This window comes from Piliocolobus tephrosceles, chromosome 15 (assembly GCF_002776525.5).
Source record: "Piliocolobus tephrosceles isolate RC106 chromosome 15, ASM277652v3, whole genome shotgun sequence".
Taxonomy (NCBI): domain Eukaryota; kingdom Metazoa; phylum Chordata; class Mammalia; order Primates; family Cercopithecidae; genus Piliocolobus; species Piliocolobus tephrosceles.
Window position 1 is genome coordinate 73,664,021 of NC_045448.1, and position 20,200 is coordinate 73,684,220.

Genomic DNA, 20,200 nt, shown 5'->3' on the forward strand with positions numbered 1-20,200 from the left:
CCTCCTTGGAGACCCACTCCGCGGCCTGAGCCTAGACTGTTGGTTTTCCCTCCCAAATCTGAGAGACAACCCCCTGAGAAGGCCGGGTAGGGACAGATGGTGGCACGGGCAGGGTGGGCAGAGAAAATGCCCAAAAGGGTGCCCCTCTCATAAGGCACAGGCAGGGAGTGAGGGGAGGAGAGGCAAAGTGAGAGAGACAGACTGAAGGATGTGTGTGAGGGTGTCTGTGGGGCAGGAGAGGACGTTTGACAGAAAAACCAGCCAGCAGCATCAACAGCCTCATAGCTCTACGTTCTCAGCCCAGTGACCACCCTGGGCCTGACTCTTTGCCTATTTAGAGGCTAATCCCTAGTCGCTTTCCCTAAATCTGGGCTAGGCCCTATCTAGCACAGGAAAGTCCTGGGAGGTAGGCAAAAGAGAAGGGTACGGACTCCAGCCCCAAACCACCCGAGCCCTGAGTAACTAGTATCAGCAAGCACAGCCAGCCTTTGCTGGGGCAGACAGGTCAGGGGCCCCTCGGCCCCAGCTGGTCACACTGCACAAAGCACAGCGGTAATGCAATTACCTTGGGGCGCCGGGGCCGGGTGGTGAGACTGCAGGGAACTAGCACTTCCTACATTGTCTATTTTTGTCCTATTTGAATGTTTTATAAGGAGCATATATTACTGTGGTAATATGAAAAAGAGACTAGGGAAAGCTCTTGCTTCTACCTCATCTCAGCTTCCCGAGCCACAAAATGGGCCGCGCTCCTCTGCCTCCCAGCCCTCAGAGGAAGGTAGGAGGCCAAGTTTCAGGTCCTCTGCCACAAGGACTTTTTGGGCCTCTCTCCCCTATAAGGTCACTTCCCCTTCTCCTGTTCTGCCCACCCCTCCTCCATAGGGAATTTGGGTTTCTCTCTGGACTTGTTTTTCAAGGAAGCATGGAAGGAAAAAGAAAAAGTTTCCTTGAATATTTTTTAGGCTCTTCCATCCAGAGCACAGTGAAATGGAGAATGGCCAGGACCTACCTCTGGACCCCAGCTGCCATCACCCATCTACTTCCCTTCCAGCCCCACCTCCCTCTGCAACCCAGCAAGGGCAGGACTGAATGGGATACTGCCCGGCACCTTGGGCACCCCGGGCACCCCAGGGGCTCAACCAGAGCAGGCCTTCTCCCAGAAGTGTGGCCTACACGAGCTGAGATGGCCACATCCTCCCCGTCCCCAGAGCTGCTACTTCCCCGTGGCTGGACCAGACAGCCCCACAGACCTGCCGGGTACCATGGAGGTCCACTGGAGGACAGGAAACTATGAACACTGTCTGAGGAACCACAATGAAAACAAATGGACGCTTTCTCTTCACAGAGCCCCACACGCAGCAGAGCAAATGGGCTCTGAGCACCTCATCCCTAGAGACTGAAGCTCCCACAGGGAATGCAACAACAGGGTCCTATGACCTAGTTCATGTCCCACCTCCTCTAGGAAGCTCCCTCAGCTGCCACCATCCTGCTGTCCTGGCCCAGTCCCTCCTCTTTCTGACCAGGCATACACACTCTGACCAAACTCACCCTACAGCCAGATCTGGCGGCACTGTGCTCCAGGACCCCCTGGTGTTGTCATGTGCTGGGTGCCCAAGGTCTCCCCCACTGGACTGTGTTTCTTGTGGATATTGACTGAGTATCCCCTTGGGCACACAGCTCCAAAGAAAAGAAATCATGCATGCACAGTCTGGAGCTGTTACAACCCTGCAGGGCCCTCTCAGCTCTCATCTGGATGCACCTGACAGCAGGGCATGGTGGTGAGTGCTGGGTTCCCCACTGACCAGGCCACCTCCCTCAGCCTCCACTTCCTTGACCCTCAGGTGGGGACAACCATCTTCTCAGGGCTGCTGGGAGGCTAAGGCATGCCAAGCCTGTTTGGCAAACAGCCAGTGCTTCCTGCTTATCCTCTCATTCTCTCCCATGACCGTGAGCTCCTAGGACTCCTGCTCTTGAATCCCTGACGCTGATCACTCTGCCTGGCCTTCAAGGGAACATGCCAGATCCTTAAACAAATATTCAACCTCAGCCGCGCACGGTGGCTCACGCCTGCAATCCCAGCACTTTGGGAAGCCAAGGCAGGCAGATCACTAGAGGCCAGGAGTTCAAGACCAGCCTGGCCAACATGGCGAAACCCCGTCTCTACTGAAAATACAATAATTAGCTGGGTGTGGTGGCGCACACCTGTAATCCCAGCTGCTCGGGAAGCTGAGGCATGAGAATCACTTGAACCTGGGAAGAGAGGCTGCAGTGAGCCAAGATTACACCACTGCACTCCAGCCTGGGCAACAGAGTGAGACTTTGTCTCAAAAAAAAAAAAAAAAATTCCAACCTCAACTTCCCAAGGCTGGCTGTGCAAGAGACAGGCCCTGGTCTCCAGTTTTGGAGCTTCTGCTGCTGCTCCTTCCTCCCTACCTGACCAAGGTTTTTTCTCCCTCTCTGTGCCCTTCACTAGGCCTACCTGGCTGGGCCACTGGGCTTAGGAACTCTAAAGCCCAAGCTGAGGCCTGACCTTTCACTTTCATCCAGGGCAGAGACATGGCCAAAATCAATCAGGGTGTGACCAAGGCCCCAACATTCATCTAGACAATGGCTCAAAAGACAGCTCTCGTTTTCACAGCTCTACAGCTATAGCACCCAAACCTGCTATGCATCGGTGCAGAATTTATATATAGATATAAATCCACCCAAGACACTACCCAGACATACTGAACTAGAAGGTCCCGGCCTGGTTATCTGTATTTCTCAGTAGGTTTGGGGGCGGGGCTCCACAGGTGAGTGAATTCACCCAGATCCCATGTGGCAACCACAAGGATGGTCCCTGACACTTAAATCACTTTAAGGTCAGCAGCCACCTGGGCTCTCCACCTTGGCTTGTCCTTAAGGACACTTAGTCGGCACCCAAGAGAAGCCTGTGTCTCTCCCCTGCCCGGTAAGGCTTGCTTTCCCAAGTCCCGAGGACACGCTGCTTCTGAGAGGACTGACCCTAGAAATACTCATCCCTCCCCCAGGAGGGGGTAAGTTACCAAAGGAACCCATGGGGGAGGAGCAGGCAGCATTAAGCACTTTCTAGAAATTAAGAGTGTTAAGATGAATTAGGCCTCCTAGTTCAGAAACCACTTGAGAAACAACACTGTCACCAAAACAGGAGGAAGGACAGTGATTCTGTCCCACCCAGTGCTCAAAGTCCGGGCTGCCGGCAGCACAGGTATCACCGACCGGCACATCCTTCACTGCAGGAACTAAGCTGCTCCACCTGCAAAGCACCCACCTTGACTCCATCTCTCTGTCAGGGGCACCATCTGGGGCACTTAAACGCTCCAAGTCCCACGCAGCACATGCGCAGGACACAAGGATTTTGATGAAGATGATGATTATCTGGGACTTGTCCCAGGTGCCTCTGCAGCTAGGACATAATGGGCACAATAAGGAAAGGCACAGTAAGAGAAAATTCCTTGCACTGAAGAGGCACACGCAGCTACTGATGCTGCTCTTCAGAAGACACACATCAGTGCTTCTCAAATTGCAAAGTGCAACAAAATCACTGGATCTTGTTAAAATGTGTATTCTGATACCCAAAGTGTAGGTGGGCCTGAGGGAGCTCCCAGCTACTCATGCTGCTGCTGGCCCAGAGGCCACACCTGAGCAGAGGGCTGCACACGAGGGGGCTACAGAGTGGCCAGACCTGACCCTGCTGAGGGCTCACTGTGTGCCGGGCTCTGCAGCTCTTTTACTATCCACACAACTAGCCCAGGAGATAGGAGGCCCATTTTACAGATGAGGAAACTAAGTTGTGGAGACAGTTTGTAACGTGCCCAGGTCCACACAGCTAGTAAGTAATGGAGCTGGAACTTGAACATGAAAATGCCAGACTCCAAGCCTATGACCTTAACCTTCAAGGTTTAGCAACTTTCAGAAAAGCTGAAAGCATATACTCCTGCCCTGGGTACCCTGAGAAGACAGAGGCTGTAAAAGGCCTGGCTACACATCACAGACCCTGAAGACCAGACCCCCTTCCAAAAGGTTGACACAATCCCAGAGCACAGTGCCCTGAGATACCACTGAGGGGACCTCAGGGTTTTGTCCTGTCCTCAGCCCCTCAAAACCGTGTCTGAGAGCAGCCCAGCCTCCTCCAGCAGCCATCAGGGTCCAGAATTCCTGAGAGGCTGGGACCACAAGGAAGCTCTTGCAGGGCCCCCTGCTCAGCTAGAACACCTCTCCCAAGCTCTCTCTGCCTGACAAAGTTCACCAGGCCCCGTGTGGACTTGGGACTTGGCCCTCAGCCTCCCCCCCAACCCACCACCGAAGCAGAGGACAAAGTGGATGGAAGGGGTGGAGAGGAACAAGTCTGCTCACCTGTCATCAAGATTACAGCCCTAGTTACTCCTGCTGGTGGGGTCCCCAGGCCCTCATAACCAGCTCTCCACCTAGTTCTCAGAAAATGCAGCTGGGCTAACCAATGCCATCCAGCATAACTGGGGAGGCCCTGCACTCAGCGGAGAGCCAACCTGGGCAGCTGTCACACATAGCCATGCAAGTGCCAGGGAACTCCAGTCAGAGACAGACAGGGGCATGGGGGCTGTGGGTAGCTACAGCAGCAGGCCTGCACAATCTAACTCATCCCCAACTCTTAGCAGTCTAAAATTCAGACTCAAATAACAATGCCCCTTTCTGAGCCCCCACCCATCATTTATTCCAGACTCCAAACCTAGAAATCAGATGTCTCCTTTTTTCTTTTTTTCCCTCACTGCCTACATTTAAACTTTGAACTCTGTGAACTCTACGTGCAATTATCTCCAGAACTCACTCTCTCACCACTGTCACCCCATAGTCCCACCATCCACTAGCACCTCCCTGATGGACATTAGAACTCCCTGGTTGGCCGGGCTTGGTGGCTCAGGCCTATAATCCCAGTACTTTGGGAGGCCGAGGCAGGTAGATCATGAGGTCAGGAGATTGAGACCATCCTGGCTAACATGGTGAAACCCTATCTCTACTAAAAATAGCCGGGCGTGGTGGTGAGCGCCTGTAGTCCCAGCTACTCGGGAGGCTGAAGCAGGAGAATGGCATGAACCTGGGAGGTGGAGCTTGCACGCCACTGCACTCCAGCCCGGGCGACAAAGCAAGACTCCTTCTCAAAAAAAAAAAAAAAAAAAGAACTCCCTGTTTACCTGACGTCCATGTTCCACCCAGCAAAGATATGAAGTCGGAGCTCATCACGCCCCGCTCTCCCTCACTCAGCACCTTTTGGGGCTCAGTTCCTACGACTCTCTGCATCTCTTATTCCACTCGGGCCACAATACCCATCAGGTGTATTCCCACCTCAAGGCCACTGCACGTGCTGCTCCCTCTGCCCAAGACGCAGGCCAGACCTTCCGGCCATGGTTCACTCACTCACTCGAGTCAGGGCTCTGTTCATCCGAGCCTCCTCAGTCTTCCCCGAGTACCCCAACTGCAACCACCCTTCACCCTCTTTATGTTTTTTATTTTTATTTTTATTTTTTGAAATGGGGTTTCGCTCTTGTTGCCCAGGCTGGAGTACAATGGCTCGATCTCAGCTCACTGCAACCTCCGCATCCCGGGTTCAAGGGATTCTCCGGCCTCAGTCTCCTGAGTAGCTGGAATTACAGGCATGTGGGCCACCCTACCCAGCTAATTTTGTATTTTTAGTAGAGACGGGGTTTCTCCATGTTGGTAACGCTGGTCTTGAACTCACGACCTCAAGTGATCCACCCGCCTCGGCCTCCCAAAGTGCTGAGATTACAGGCATGAGCCACCGCACCCAGTCCCCCTCGCCCTCTTTCATCATCATACTGACCACAAGCTGGTACTGTATGTGTGTGCGCACACATGTCCCCATGTGCACATCAACGTGATAAAATGCTGCACGTGTTCAAGGCTTGTTAGCATCTGTCTTTCCTCACTCAACAGTCAAGTGCATTATTCTGCTCATCTCTGTACCCCCAGCACTCAACAGTGGACACTCAAATTTATTTGCTCAATGAGCCAACAAATTATTCTGTGACTAATGTGGGCCCCCTTCACAACTGCTCTATGGTTTTCTGTTGCTACAAACCCAAGGGTCTTACTCGTGAGAGCTGGAGCTCCCAAAGAGCAAAGAGGGTCCCCACCCCACCCCCCAAACAGGAGCCTCTGGAGGGCAGGAGCCAGAGATGTCAGGCTTAAAGGGAGGTTTCCAAAATGAGACCTTCCTTAACTGTGAGACACTTCCTCAGCCCCCAACTGAACTAAGAATCTCACTAATTTCCCTGGGAGAGAAGATGCCCAACCAGATGTGGGAAGCGTCCAGCTTTGTGAACAGAAGAGTCACTGTTGACCCAACTCCAGCCCATCTCTTGGCCCTCAAGGGCCACTAATCTTACCCCATTACCAACTACAATCACTCAGTTAGCACCTACTGTGTGCTGACACAATACTAAGCACTGAACACATGGAATTACATCTTACTCAATCCTCTTAACAACCCTATGAGGTTGATATGGGAGGCAGACTCTGGGAGTGGCTAAGAGCACGGACTTCGGCGCCAGGCTGCCTGGGTTAAGCCCCAGCCCCACCACATGCTGGCTGTGTGACCTCATCTCTATGCCTCCATTTCCTAGCCTGTCTATAAAATGGTGGTAGCAGCTTACCCTCTCCTCACAAGACAACAGGCTGAATAACCCAGCCCAAAAATCTGAAATCTGAAATGCTCCAAAACTTTCTGAGCACCAATATCATGCTCAAAAGAAATGGTCACTGGAGCATTCTGGATTTTTATATTGATGCTCAACTGGCCAGATAATACAAATATTCCAAAATCCAAAGTCCAAAACACTCTGTCCCAAGCATTTGGAATAAGGATCTTCAACTTGCATGACGATTCAATGGTCTATGCGTGGAGCGCTCAGAACAGGGCCCAGCACACAGGAAACGCACACAAGCATCGGCTCTCACATTCAGCAGGTGTGAGCACTGAGGTAAGGAGACATGCACTGGGTCCAGTAACACAGTAAGCAGGAGAGCCAGAACTGGAACGCAGGCTCCCTGCCTCCAGAGCCCCCGACCTTGACCACTATACTATGCTACCTCCCTCTGCAAGTACAACACACACTCACCCCCTATGCCCAGGAATCCCTATGTCTCTGCCCAACCAAGGAATCCAAAGGAAAGTCACCCCCCTATTTCTCTAGAGCAGGGAGTATGTGTTAGATGGGAGGAAAAATCACACCTTTATTTCCCCCAATCTCTAACAAAATTTAGCATGTCTTCCCACTATGAATTTTTGCAACAGTAGTAGTATAGAAGCAGTACCTGTACGCTTGTCACCAAGGAAACTGGATTATTTTCCTATCACATTTCAGCAGTTACAGATGTCACAAATATTTATACTCATCACTACTTTGAATCGTAAAGTCATTAGACCTCCTGTAGATCTCATTATTTAATACAGTAGTAAAGCACTTATGTTTCTTTAATAAATGCTTTTGTTTTGTTTTGCTTTTTTCTTTTGAGACAGAGATTTGCTCTTGTTGTCCAGGCTGGCATGCAATGGCACAGCCTCGGCTCACTGAAACCTCCGCCTCCTGTGCTCAAGCGATTCTCCTGTCTCCGCCTCCCAAGTAGCTGGGCTTACAGGCACCCACCACCACACCCAGCTAATTTTTGTATTTTTTTTTTTTTTTTTTTGAGACAGAGTCTTGCTCTGTCACCCGGGCTGGAGTGCAGTGGCCGGATCTCAGCTCACTGCAAGCTCCGCCTCCCAGGTTTACACCATTCTCCTGCCTCAGCCTCCCGTGTAGCTGGGACTACAGGCGCCCGCCACCTCGCCCAGCTAGTTTTTTGTATTTTTTTAGTAGAGACGGGGTTTCACCGTGTTAGCCAGGATGGTCTCGATCTGACCTCGTGATCCGCCCGTCTCGGCCTCCCAAAGTGCTGGGATTACAGGCTTGAGCCACCGCGCCCGGCCAATTTTTGTATTTTTAGTAGAGACGTGGTTTCACCATGTTGGCCAGGCTGGTCTCAAACTCCTGACCTCAGGTGATCCACCCACCTCGGCCTCCCAAAATGCTGGCTTTTTTTTTTTTTTTTGAGAGGGAGTCTCGCTCTGTCACCCAGGCTGGAGTGCAGTGGCGCGATCTCTGCTTACTGCAAGCTCTGCCTCCCAGATTCACGCCATTCTCCTGCCTCAGCCTCTCGAGTAGCTGGGACTACAGACACCTGCCACCACGCCCAGCTAATTTTTTGTACTTTTAGTAGAGACAGGGTTTCACCGTGTTAGCCAGGATGGTCTTGATCTCCTGACCTCGTGATCCGCCTGCCTTGGCCTCCCAAAGTGCTGGGATTACAGGCGTGAGCCACCGTGCCCGGCAGTGCTGGCTTTTATATTGAGAACTATACTTCAACACCATTGGTGTACTTCGCAATGCTGTATATTTAAAGACCTTATTCTGAGGAGTCCATGCACCAAAAGGGCTGAGAAAACCTGCTTTAGAGTGGGGAGGGAGCAAACTCAGCAGAAGGCTAGGTCCTCCCCTCCCTGCCCACTGCATGGCACCCAGGCTGAGAGCTCAAAACAGAGGATGGGTGCTGCTCCCATTTCCCACCCAGCTAAGGGAACAGGGGGCCTGGTGAAGGGCAAAAAGCTGGCTGAAGGCCCTCAGATTCCCCAGTGTCATGCCACAGTGCTCAGGCTGACCCTCAAACCCTTGCATGCTGATGAAGGTGACTCCAGAGAAACAAAAACAGCCACATGCACCTGCTAGCTGGAAGCAGGCTACTCTGGAGCTTGTTTTGATCTGCCCCCAACATCACAGTCCCCAGTTTCCCTGGGCTGGTCCCCACCTGAGCCTCACCTGCTATGGCTACAACCCAAGTCTGTAGCTTCCTCCTTCTGGCTGCAGCCACTGCCCCAACCTCTTCCAAAGACAGGCCTCTTCCAAAGACTGACACCACAAAAATGCACAAATGAAGCACACAGGAAGGCTCAAGGGGAGGGATTTGACTTCGGGAGAAGGGTGCAGGACGTGGCATTTATATTGGGCCCTTAACAATGGGTGGGAAAGAGGCGAGGAGGGGGTAGGGAGACATTCCAGGTGCGAGGGACAGAACATGCAGACTGCAGATGTGCAGGCAGGAGAAGACTGTCCCTAATGTCACACTAAGGAGCCATAATTGTATTCTGGGCCCTGAAATGCACGACAGGGTACAACACAAGGACAGGACTGACAAGGCTGCAGGAAGAGGGAGGGACGGCAGAGAGGTGAGGCAGGGGACCAGCAAGTGACAGTCACAGCCCAGGGTAGCTCCCATGGCCAGGCTGACCTGAGCAACTCCTAATGCCTTAGCAGTTATTTCTCACCATTAATTAAAAACTGGCACTCTGGTTTATAAAAAGGCAGCAGCAACTAAGGTAACAGTCCAGAGCAGAGGTTAAAAAAAAATTTTTTTAAGCCTGAAGTGGGACAGGAACAATGGAGGAGGCAGGAGAGCCAGAGGGCCCCTTGGGAGTACCCCTTTTTCGCCCCCTGCAGTAGCACTATGGCAGAGCCACTCCACTTTGATCTCTCACTACTGTTGACAGCAGGGACAGTTACTTACCTTTTATCCCTAACCACCTGAGAAGGGGCCCGAGATGTAGAACATCTTCTAACACCTGACGGGTAAATGACATGGAATTGGCAGCGCTCGGCTTTTGTCTCAGAAACAAGTTGGAAAAACAATGATTTTAAGGGCATTGTATGAGAACCCCAGTGGATTGGAAGACAGGAGACCTAAGTTCTAGTCCTGGCTCTGCCTTACTAAGTGGCTTGAAGCAGCCATTTCACCTCTGTAAAATGAGGGTGATAAAATCAGGCAGTTAAAGACAAGCTAAAGTGAAACTAGAACTATTATATTCAGAGTTTGGTGAGACAGTCGGAAAACCCTTTTTCCCAGAGCCTCCTCCACCCTGATGCCTGCTCTCCTCTCCAAGTGCCCACCCCAGCAGCCTGCTTCACACACCGGCACACAGGAGCTGTGTGGGCCTCAAGCCAACCCCTGCTGTCTCCCCGCATCCACCGCCTACCCCACCTTTTGATTTGGTATCTACAGTAAAACTGCAAACCAGACATAATTGCAGGACAGGATACAGCCTCTTATCAAGCCAGAAGATGATTCTTATCACCTGGCCTGGCACCATGCCTGGCACCAGCAACCTTTGGAGGGAGCCCAGGTCCTCATTCATGAGTTCCCCCTGCCTCTGTGGGGACAGCTCACTCAGCCCTCCTCAGATCCCAGCCAGGTCCAGCCTCCCTCCCTCCTGGGCACAAGCACTTCGTCTAATCCTCATCCTAATACTGTAGGCTCCAAAGGTCTGTCATTGTCAGCTCACCCAGCACAAGGAAAAGCTGCAAAAATGGCTGGAGACAAGTCAAACCACAGAGAGCAACAGAAAAGATGTAGGGTTGATAGCACAGTGTAGGGAGAAAAGCATCAGGCTTAGACATCAGAAGTCTGGCTGCCACTAAAGAGTCGTGTGACCTTGGACAGGTCATTCCACCTCCTGAGACCCCAGTCTCCATATTCGCAAAAATGGTGGTCCCCTGGCCGGGCGCGGTGGCTCAAACCTGTAATCCCAGCACTTTGGGAGGCCGAGGCGGGCGGATCACGAGGTCAGGAGATCGAGAGCATCCTGGCTAACCCGGTGAAACCCCGTCTCTACCAAAAAAAATACAAAAAACTAGCCGGGCGAGGTGGCAGGGGCCTGTGGTCCCAGCTACTCGGGAGGCTGAGGCAGGAGAATAGCGTAAACCCGGGAGGCGGAGCTTGCAGTGAGCTGAGATCTGGCCACTGCACTCCAGCCTGGGCAACAGAGCGAGACTCCGTCTCAAAAACAAAAAAAAAAAAATGGTGGTCCCCCGTCTGCCCTCAGGGAAGAATAAAATGAGGTGACACTGGGAAGGCACCCTTAAAAGTAGGCCAAACCACACAGAAAGATGTGGGTTTATTGTCTATCGAAGGCCTTTTACAGGCCATCATCAGCCCCACATAAGTGAGGTGGCCCAGGACCAAAAAGCAACAATCCTGCCCAGAAGGAAGGAGAGAACCCGCAAGATGACCTCTCTCAGGGGATCTCTGACAGGTGGAAAAATAATAGAAGAAATTCCACTTAACCCATCCCCTTCGCCAGTATGCTCCTAACCCCATATTCACCCTGAGCAGGAGACTCAGGTTGAGGAAGACAAAACCAAGTGGCGATGGTCCCCTCTGCCAAGGTCTCAGTTCAGACCCCACAACGGGAGGAGACAAACAATAACTCCCCTGCCAGGCTCATGGGAAGTACAGAACTGTGTGGTGAGAACGTTGCATTTGGGAAAACAAAAATGGGGGAGGGAAGAAAATACACAACACATTTGCCTCTAAATGCAGAAAATACCTTTGGAAGGTTACGCAAGAACTGGTAATGTTGGATGTCTCTGAAGAGAGTAGCTAGGTGACTCAAGGTGGGGCAAGGGAAATTTTTTTCATTACGTGCCCTTCTGTACCTTTAGAATTTGGGCCAGGTGAACTACTCAAAAGTAAATGGGGGCCAGGTGCAGTGGCTCATGCCTATAATCCCCACACTTTGGGAGGCTGAGGTGGGCAGATCACTTGAGGTCAGGAGTTCGAGACCAGCCTGGCCAACATGCTGAAACCCTATCTCTACTAAAAATACAAAAATTAGCTGGGCATGGTAGCATGCACCTGTAGTCCCAGCTACTCGGTAGGCTGAGGCAGGAGAGTCACTTGAACCTGGGAGGAGGAGGCTGCAGTGAGCCAAGATCACACCACTACACTCCAGCCTGGGCAACACAGCAAGACTCTGTCTCAAAAAAAAAAAAAAAAAAAAAAAGAAGTAAATAGGAAGTAAAGAAAGGCTGTTTTGCTGAGAGCAGCACACAGGAAACTAAGCTGAGCTCCCCTTATTCCCTCTCCTGGCCCAGTCCCACCACACTCACAGTTTCCCTGCCTCCAACTCACCCTGCCTCTAATCAGATCTCACCTGTTATTCAAGGCCTTGCCTCTCCCAAGAAGCCCACCCTGATCACTCCAACTGGTGAGCTCCCTCTTCTCCTGATCCCCTCATTCTCTCACACTTTTTACATGCTGCTTTGTAGAGGAACTGTCCTTGCTGTGTTAGGCTTGTCTCAAACATATTTTAGCCCTTCTAGAGAAAGGGCTATCCACTTTATTTCCCTGGTTTCCCCCACAGCACTGACCTAGGCACAGTGGTTACAATGGTTGTTCAGTAATTGCTTCCTGGACGTTGTGAAACAGAAGGGAAAAAATAGCAAATGACTGTATTGCTGCAAGAGGAAGAACAGGATGGCTCGGAGTGTTCTGTCACAGTAAAACCAGCATGTGACGTCTTGGGAAGGATTACAGAGTCTGGTATGTGCTGATGCCCCCAAGCCCTGCTTGAAAGGAGCAAATCTCCCAGGGGTGGAAAGTGCCCTGGTGGAAAGTGAGGCTGACCTTCTCAGGCCTCACTCCACTCCCTTTTTTTTTTCTTTTTTTGAGATAGGATCTTGCTCTGTCACCCAGGCTGGAGTGCAGTGGGGCAATCATTGCTAACTGCAGCCTTGAACTCCCGGGCTCAAGTGATCCTCCCACCTCAGTCTCCTGAGTAGCTGGGACTGCTAGTGCACACCACCATGCCCAGCTAATTTTTTGTATTTTTGTAGAAATGGAGTCTTGCTATGTTACCTAGGTTGCTCTTGAACTCTTGGCCTTCAGTGATCCTCCTGACTTGGTCTCCCAAAGTGCTGGGATTACAGGCATGAGCCACCACAGCCAGCCCTCACTCCACTCCTGAGAGTTATCTGGTGGCAGTGACTCCCTCCCAAAGTAAGAGATAACACCCCCCAGCCTCTGAGACGGACGCAAGGCTAGAGCTGCAGACCAAATGTGCTTATCCCAGTAAACCAAGGACCCACCCAGGAGAAGCAGGTCATGCTTACAAAGCACCAGATTAACCCCCGAGATCCATGTCAAGGAGGAGAGAGGAAGCCTTAGCAGGCAGCAGCTGAGCACCTGGCCCTGTGCAGAGCAGGGTCATGGGAGGAGACATGGGGGAAGACTGAAGTGGACAGTGTGGTGTGGTGGCCAAGAGCACAGACTCGGAAGCCAGATTGCCTAGGTTCACATCCTGACTTTGTGCCATGTGCTGTGGTCAAGTCCAGTGACTCATGCCTATAATCTCAGCACTTTGGGAAGCTGAGGCAAGAGGATCACTTGAGAGTTCATGGCTGCAGTGAGCTATGATGGCACCACTGCACTCCAGCCTGAGTGATGGAGCCAGACCCTGACCCCACCCCCCAAAAAAAGAAAGAAAAAGCAAAGTCACTTTACCTCTCTATGCCAAGGTTTCCTCAACTGTTAAACAGTGCCTACACCTCAAGGGCTTGCTGTGGACAAACGGAAGTCCAGTCCTTAAGACAGTGCCAGCACCTAGACAGGCCTTCATCAGTGATGTACTAGAACAACCAGGCCATGAAAATAATGCACCAAAACAGGTGCCACATGCTCCAGGTGTGGGGATTCAGAGAAGGCTGGGGAGGCAGATGGGTTCCATGATGGCCGACAGGTCCAGTGTGTGTCCCCTCCTCACAGAGGTGTGCCTTGACCACAGCCGGCACCAGTGGCTCTATCTACTCCCAATATCTCCAGGGCTCCCAAAACATAGCACTTGCCTATAGGGCTTCCTCCAAATGGAGGGGGATTTCCAGGCCTCCCCTTCTCTGGAATCTCTCCCCTACCAGTGGCCCACTCTTGGCCTTTCAGGCCTCCAGAACTGCCTTTGGATTGGACTGCCCTTCCAGGTCAGCAGAGAAGCCCAATGCCCCATCTCACTAAAACCCGGCAGGCACTTCCACAGAAACCCTGGGGTACACACAGGGCTCCAAATGCCACCTCTTCTTTATCCCAAATCCTACAGCTCTGTGGGCTGCCCGGATCTAATGGAAACCACACAGGGCACACCCTCCACTAAGTGCTGGGTAGTTGAGAGTGTGCAGCTCTTCCTCTGCGAGTCTCAGTTTCCTGTCTGAGCTCTCTTCCAGCTCCCATGATGGAGTCCCATGAGTAAGGGCTGTGCTCCCTTCCCCACTACCAGGTGAACCAAAGGTCAAGGGGGCCTGTGATACCCCCTCCTCACCCTGCAGCTTCTTGGAGGTGCTGGCTGCTCCTGGGAGCCCCATTTTGGGAGGCCCTACTTACTGCTCCTGAGAGGCCGGGGCCCAGCTCCACACAGAGGCTTCATGTGGCCAGCCAAGCCTTTCTCTGGCCACCATTGTTCTCAAGGTAGAAATAACCTCAGGCCAGCTCAGTAAGGGCACAGTGATTAGACTCTTCCCCGATGGGACTGCCAGGTGCACAGCAGACTCACGTGTGGACTCATTTTTATTACTTGGCCGTGGGGAAAAACAAAACTGCTTCATGACTACACCATTTTGCAAAAGAAAGAAAAAGAGGACCGCTTCCCCTGGAGCAGAGCGACAACAGCTCCTGTTCTTATGTTCATCATCTGTCCCTGCGCAGGGTGGGAAGGGCAGGAGAACATCTGGACAAGGCCAGGCCAGTGGTTTAGACAAGAGCGTCACAGCACTGAGGTGGCAGCAGTGACAAGCGGGGCGGGCAGCTCCCAGCAGAGAAGGACAGCCCTCAAGGTCACCGGGATGTGGCTCTGCTGAACTGTGCCTTGCAGTCAGCTGCCTACAAGGACAGGCAGGCGGGGCAGAGATGGGGCTGACCACAGGCCCCTTGAAACTCCCTGGTTCCAGCCAGGGCTCAGGGCCAGGGGTAGATGGGGAGGGCAGGGGAAGCTGCTGGGTCAGAGGAGGAGCTGCCCAGCCTGACTGAGGAGTCACACTTCCTACCCCACCCCACACCCCCAGACGCTGCTGCTCAAGCAACCCCAAATAAAAACTACCCCATAACTAAGGGCAGTGGAGCTTCTGCATACCAATGACTGGCTTCTGAGTGCAGCCACACCCTTCCCCTGCAGCCAGAGCAGACCTCCCCAGCAGCCCCACAGGCCTCCCATGCCAGCTCTGGGGCTGGAGCAGGAGCCAAGGCCAGGGGCTCCAGTGACCACAGCTGTCTCCCAAGGAGCAGAGTCACACCCAGAAGCCAATAGAGAGAAGGTCACACACCATCTGCCCACAACTGTCTGCCCAGGCTGTCTGTGGGTTACAGGATAGATGGAAGCCTTCAAAGACCATCCCAGCCTTAGGCCAACAGGATGCATGTCCCCTCAGGTGCCTCCCAGGGCCCCCAAACCCACCCACCTAAGGAGGTCTCAGAACACCATGACCAGCCAGGCAGAAGGCTTTCATCTCAGAACTACATGCTTCACAGCCTTAGGTCTCCGAGCTCCCTTGCCAAGTGGCACAGTCTAAGCGGGGCCTGATTGGAGCCTCTTGCAGGCCATGATTCATGGTCACAACAGTTTTAGTCTTTGTGATGAAAAAAGACAAACTGATCCCAACCCAAGTTCCCAAGAGGCCAGCCTCTAACCATTGATCCAACAGGCCCAGAATGATGATCCTGTCTGCCACACTCCAGGGACCATTTCACCCTTATCAGGATGAGGGAGAAGGTGGACAGGGGCTCCACATAACACAGTTGTGCTCTCTCCTCCTCCTCTCCTGAAACACACAAAGACCAGCATTCCAGGGCAAAGACCAGGTCTCCCCGAGCAAAATGGCCCTGTGGCAGATGCCCTGTCTTCTTACTCCAAAACCCTTGCTGCTGCTTCCTTCCTTCCCTCTTCTGATATATTCAGGTCCACTCCCTGAGGGTGTGATTCACACCAATTGCATAAAGGCCAGAAAGGTCCAAATGACCCATCTGACCCCACAAGGAACAAGGAGAACTAACTAACCACCACATCCCATCCCTGTCTTGGAAGTCAGGGAGGCAAACACAGGATACCCACTGGGGAGTGCTAAGAAGGATGTTGGGCCAGGCGTGGTGGCTCATGCCTGTAATCCCAGCACTTTGGGAGGCCACGGCAGGTGGGTCACCTGAGGTCAGGAGTTTGAGACCAGCCAGGCCAACACGGTGAAACCCGGTCTCTACTAAAAATACAAAAATTAGCCTGGTGTGGTGGCACACACCCGTAATCCCAGCTACTCAGGGGACTGAGGCAGGAGAATCACTTGAACCTGGGAGGCAGAGATTGCAAGTGAGCCGAGATTCCGCCACTGCACTCCAACTTGGGCAACAGAGGGAGACACTGTTTTTAAAAAAAAAAAAAAAAAAAAAAAAAAGGTAAAAACCAGAAAATAAATCTTAGAGAAGCATCCACGATTTCCAGACTCACAGGAACATGATGATCCATGGACAGTTCTACTGAGGGAGGGGAGATCATTAGTTTCCTTGTGTACTACCGTTACATTTTGTTTTGAGAATATCCTCTTCAATTATTTGGAAGCCTCTGGTGAAATTCCTCATTTCAAAGACTGCCCCACTGACACAAGACCTTTGGAGGCTGCTGAAGCACCTACCACCCCAGCCACCACCATCACACAAAACAGGGCCCCAGAGTCACCACCACGCTAATATTTTGAGAGCTTCTATGTATCCAGAACTACATTAAGGCTTTTACAGATGGTGTCTTATCTAATCTGTACAACTCTATGATCATCATCATGACTTTTTTAGAAGTGAGGAAGTGGGATAAGTAACCTGCCTGCTGGTAAGTCACAGAACTGAGAATGGAACCCCAGTCTCCAGGTTTTGAAGCCCTGGGCCGTCCTCCCTTCCCAACAAGGCAGGGGCAGCTCCAGACAGGGCTGCCAGGGAGGAGAGCTGCAGAGCTGCAGGGCTTATCTGAGCCTGGCTTCAGGACTGCAGAGGCCTTTCAAGCCCAGCCCTAGTTCTTGAGCCTCTAGCAGCAAATAGAATGCAGAGAGCTGCAAAGGGCCAGCTCATTTTGCTGGGAACTCTCGTACTCTTCTGTGTACTCCATCACCCATGATTCTGAGGCTTTCCTAGGCTCTAAGATCTAGACTGTCTCCCCCACCCCATAAGAAGCTCTTCCAGACATTGTGACCAAAACCTCCCTTCACCATCACTGCTCTGCACTGACCACCCACCATGTACAGGGACTGTACTAGGTGCTTAAGTTGCATTTTCATTTCATCCCTCACATCAACCCTATGAAGGTATAAATTATCTCCATTTTACAGATGTGAAAACTGAGGCACCAAGAGTTTATATGACTTGCCACAGGTGGCAGTTTTGGGACTGGGATCTGTCCAGTGCCACTCTGCAGCCCCTTCCCAACCATGAAGATACCCTTCCCCAGTCAGGTCCTCTCTTGGCAAAGGGCCACCATCTGCCCTGCCTGACACCACCACAGCCAACTCCTGGAGTTAAGGAATAGATACTTTTCTTTTCCACCATTATCCAAAGCTGAGGAGGGTACACCCTGGTCTTCTCTGCTTTGCCCTCCCCCTACCAGGCAGCATTCAGACTCAGTCTCGGTAGCCCACACCAGGGTGCTCCAGGAAATACCACCAGGAATGACCACTAGAGCCAGAGGTGGGGACCACAGCAGGGGTGACAGCCCTCCTCCTCTGTCAGTGGGCATGATGTTAGGTCCAGTAAACCAGAGCACCAGGCCAACTTTACATACTTTCCTCTGCCCACCCTAAGTGACCCTCCCCACTCCTGTTCCCTCCCAGTTCTAGAAATAAACCAGGTCATAGCATCAGAGAAAACAGCCAGGTGCATGTGGAAAGATCCTGGTGGAAAAGATTATTTCTATAAAGTAAATTAAGGCTCCCATTCAGATCAAGGGGTGGTAAGTCAAATTCTCCAAGACAGGCTGTTCTTGGCTGAAAATGGGTCCACCTGGACCTACAGGCTTGGCCAGCTCAGCTAAGGAAGATCCAGAGGCCAAGAGGAAAGCATGGGCAGGAACTGGAAAAAACAATCAAAGAAGCTGCTCCCTGCAGGCCTGGAGCCTTTTTTTGGTCTGCCTCCTCTTGTTCCCCCAGCACCCCCCGAACAGATGTGTCATCTACCAGTCTGGTCAGAGTAGCTGATTGGTGGAGGGTGAAGGACTGGGGGAAGGGGTGGGATGATTTGGGGGACAGGCAATTCCTCTGAAAAAGAATGGGCTAAGAGATCCAGGGGAGAGTTTTTCGCCCCATATACCCACCCCCTTGGGCTCCAGGAACCAGGAAGGAGGGAGAGAACAGAAAGGAGGAAAAAAACAAAACAAGGTCCAAGCTATATCACATGATTCCACACCCAACCACCAAACAGCAAGTCATGAAGGAAGGAGGGGAGCAGGCCAGGGGATGGGGAGATGGAGTTAAGTCACAGCCACACCTGGAACCTGCCCTGCACTAATGCCCTCCTCATCCCAGGCCACAGAGAGACAGCCAGGAAGGTCACTTCACACCCATGTTTCGGAAAACATTCAAGGTCAGATCCTTTTTACCTAAATCCTGCTTTCATTTGGGTTTGCACCAGGCTCATCCCCTTCCTCCTGCAAGCCTTCCTGGATTTATTCACTCAGTGGATGCCATTCCACCAGGGCAAACGTTTCTGGCACCTCTCCTGACCTAAGGCACAGTCCTGCCCCAATCCCCTTACCCTCGTACCCAGATCACTCCCAAGTTAACCACTTGAGTGATCCACAGCAGGCTGTCAGCCCCCGGACTGGCTTCCAGCTCCTGCCCAAGCCCAAAACAGGAAATGGGGCTCCAAGGCTGAAGCCTTGATCTTAACACAGGCAAGGTTAAATGCTGCCAAAATAAATGATTTAAAAAAAAAACCTGGCCCATTGAAGTGGAAATGACTGGGAGATAATCTCCTGCTATGCATTAACCATGCCGCTGCCTCCTACCTCAGGCAGGGCAGGGCAGGCAGGCCACTGGAAGGCTGACTCAAGTGTTTCCTTTCTTTGCTTAGGAGATCCTCCTGCCAGGGACCAGGGACACAGGACAGGGACACAGGACACAGAGGGACAGGATGGGGGGGTGACATCTCTAGATAGTGGAGGGCATCTTGAGAGCCAGGCAAGAAGTAGATGCCCTCTGCAGCCAGCTTCTACGTTTAGTGGGGTAATCAACATTCAACCTCGCCGTGGAGAAAGACACCTGGCCTTCCTTCCCCCGCAGGGCAAGTCTGTGCCTCTCCACTCCCCTGCCGGACAGGCGCCCGCAGTTCCCTCCCCTTTGAGGAAAGGGAGGCAGGCCCGGAGGTTCTAAGAATGGCCCCAAGATTTCCCTTCTTAAGGTTTCCATAGCCCCAAAGCCTCTGAATCTCATTCCTAACTTTATGTGACAATCTACTCCCAACATTCGCCACCACTTGAACCTCCCCCAGGCCTCCCAGGGACCACTAGCGGCGGAGCCCCACACAGCGCACGTTTGGGGAGCATGAAGGCGATCCCGAAATGCGAAGAACCAACGTGTCTGTCGGTTTACGACCTTGAGCGCTAGGCAAGGGGCTCACCCGCCCGGCGGAAGTTCGGGGTCCTGATCCCCCACTAGCCCCGCCCAGTTAGGCCTTTAGCCGTTTCTGTGCCCCCGCGCCCCCTACTCACTGCGTGTGCTGGGCGCGGCCTGCGCCGAAGACCTCGTCCAGCGCCACCGTGGCCTGGCCCAGGAACTTGTCGACGCCGATAAGCGAGCGGTGCATGGTGGTGAGCACCAGCTCGCAGGCGGCGGCGGAGCTCGCGGCCCAGGGCGCCGGGCCCGCGTCGGCCTCCTGCGCCCGCAGCAGGCCATCCAGGGCCCCGGGCGGCAGCTCGAAGGAGCACTCCTCACGCCACTCGGGGCAGCCGTGCGTCTTCTCCACCACCGACGTACTGTACTTCTCGCGGCCCACCTGGATCACAGTGTACGCGTCGCTGGTGCTGCCAGCGCCCGAGCTCTTGCCCCGCAGCCCGCGGGCCCGCAGCACCGTCACCTGGACGTGCGTGGGCAGCCAGCGGGAAGGCCCCGCCGCCGGCTCCGCGCCCCGCACCAGGGCCATGGCGGGGAAGCGGCGGGCGAGGTCTGGCCGAGCCGGTGCAGACCCCGGGACCTGGTGACAAACTCGGCCGCGGCAGAAGGCGGTCAGGAACCGACTCCGAGCGCCGCCGCAGATGCCGGCTGGGCTGGGCCGGGCCGACCGGCCGCCGCCTCCCCGCCCCACCGGGCCGCGG

At 53.1% G+C, this 20,200-nt stretch overlaps 1 protein-coding gene across 3 annotated transcripts in view; it reads right to left on the bottom strand.

Annotated features, from left to right (window-relative positions):
• The window catches only part of RAB11FIP5 (RAB11 family interacting protein 5), a 38,822-nt gene extending 18,628 nt beyond the window's left edge, over nt 1-20,194 (bottom strand). For all 3 annotated transcript variants that reach the window (XM_023223918.1, XM_023223917.1, XM_023223916.1), the window contains exon 1: nt 19,598-20,194. In XM_023223918.1, coding sequence (XP_023079686.1) covers nt 19,598-20,028 — 431 coding nt within the window. In that variant the 5' untranslated portion in view covers nt 20,029-20,194. The remainder of the gene's footprint in view (nt 1-19,597) is intronic.
• Nucleotides 20,195-20,200: the final 6 nt, after the last annotated feature.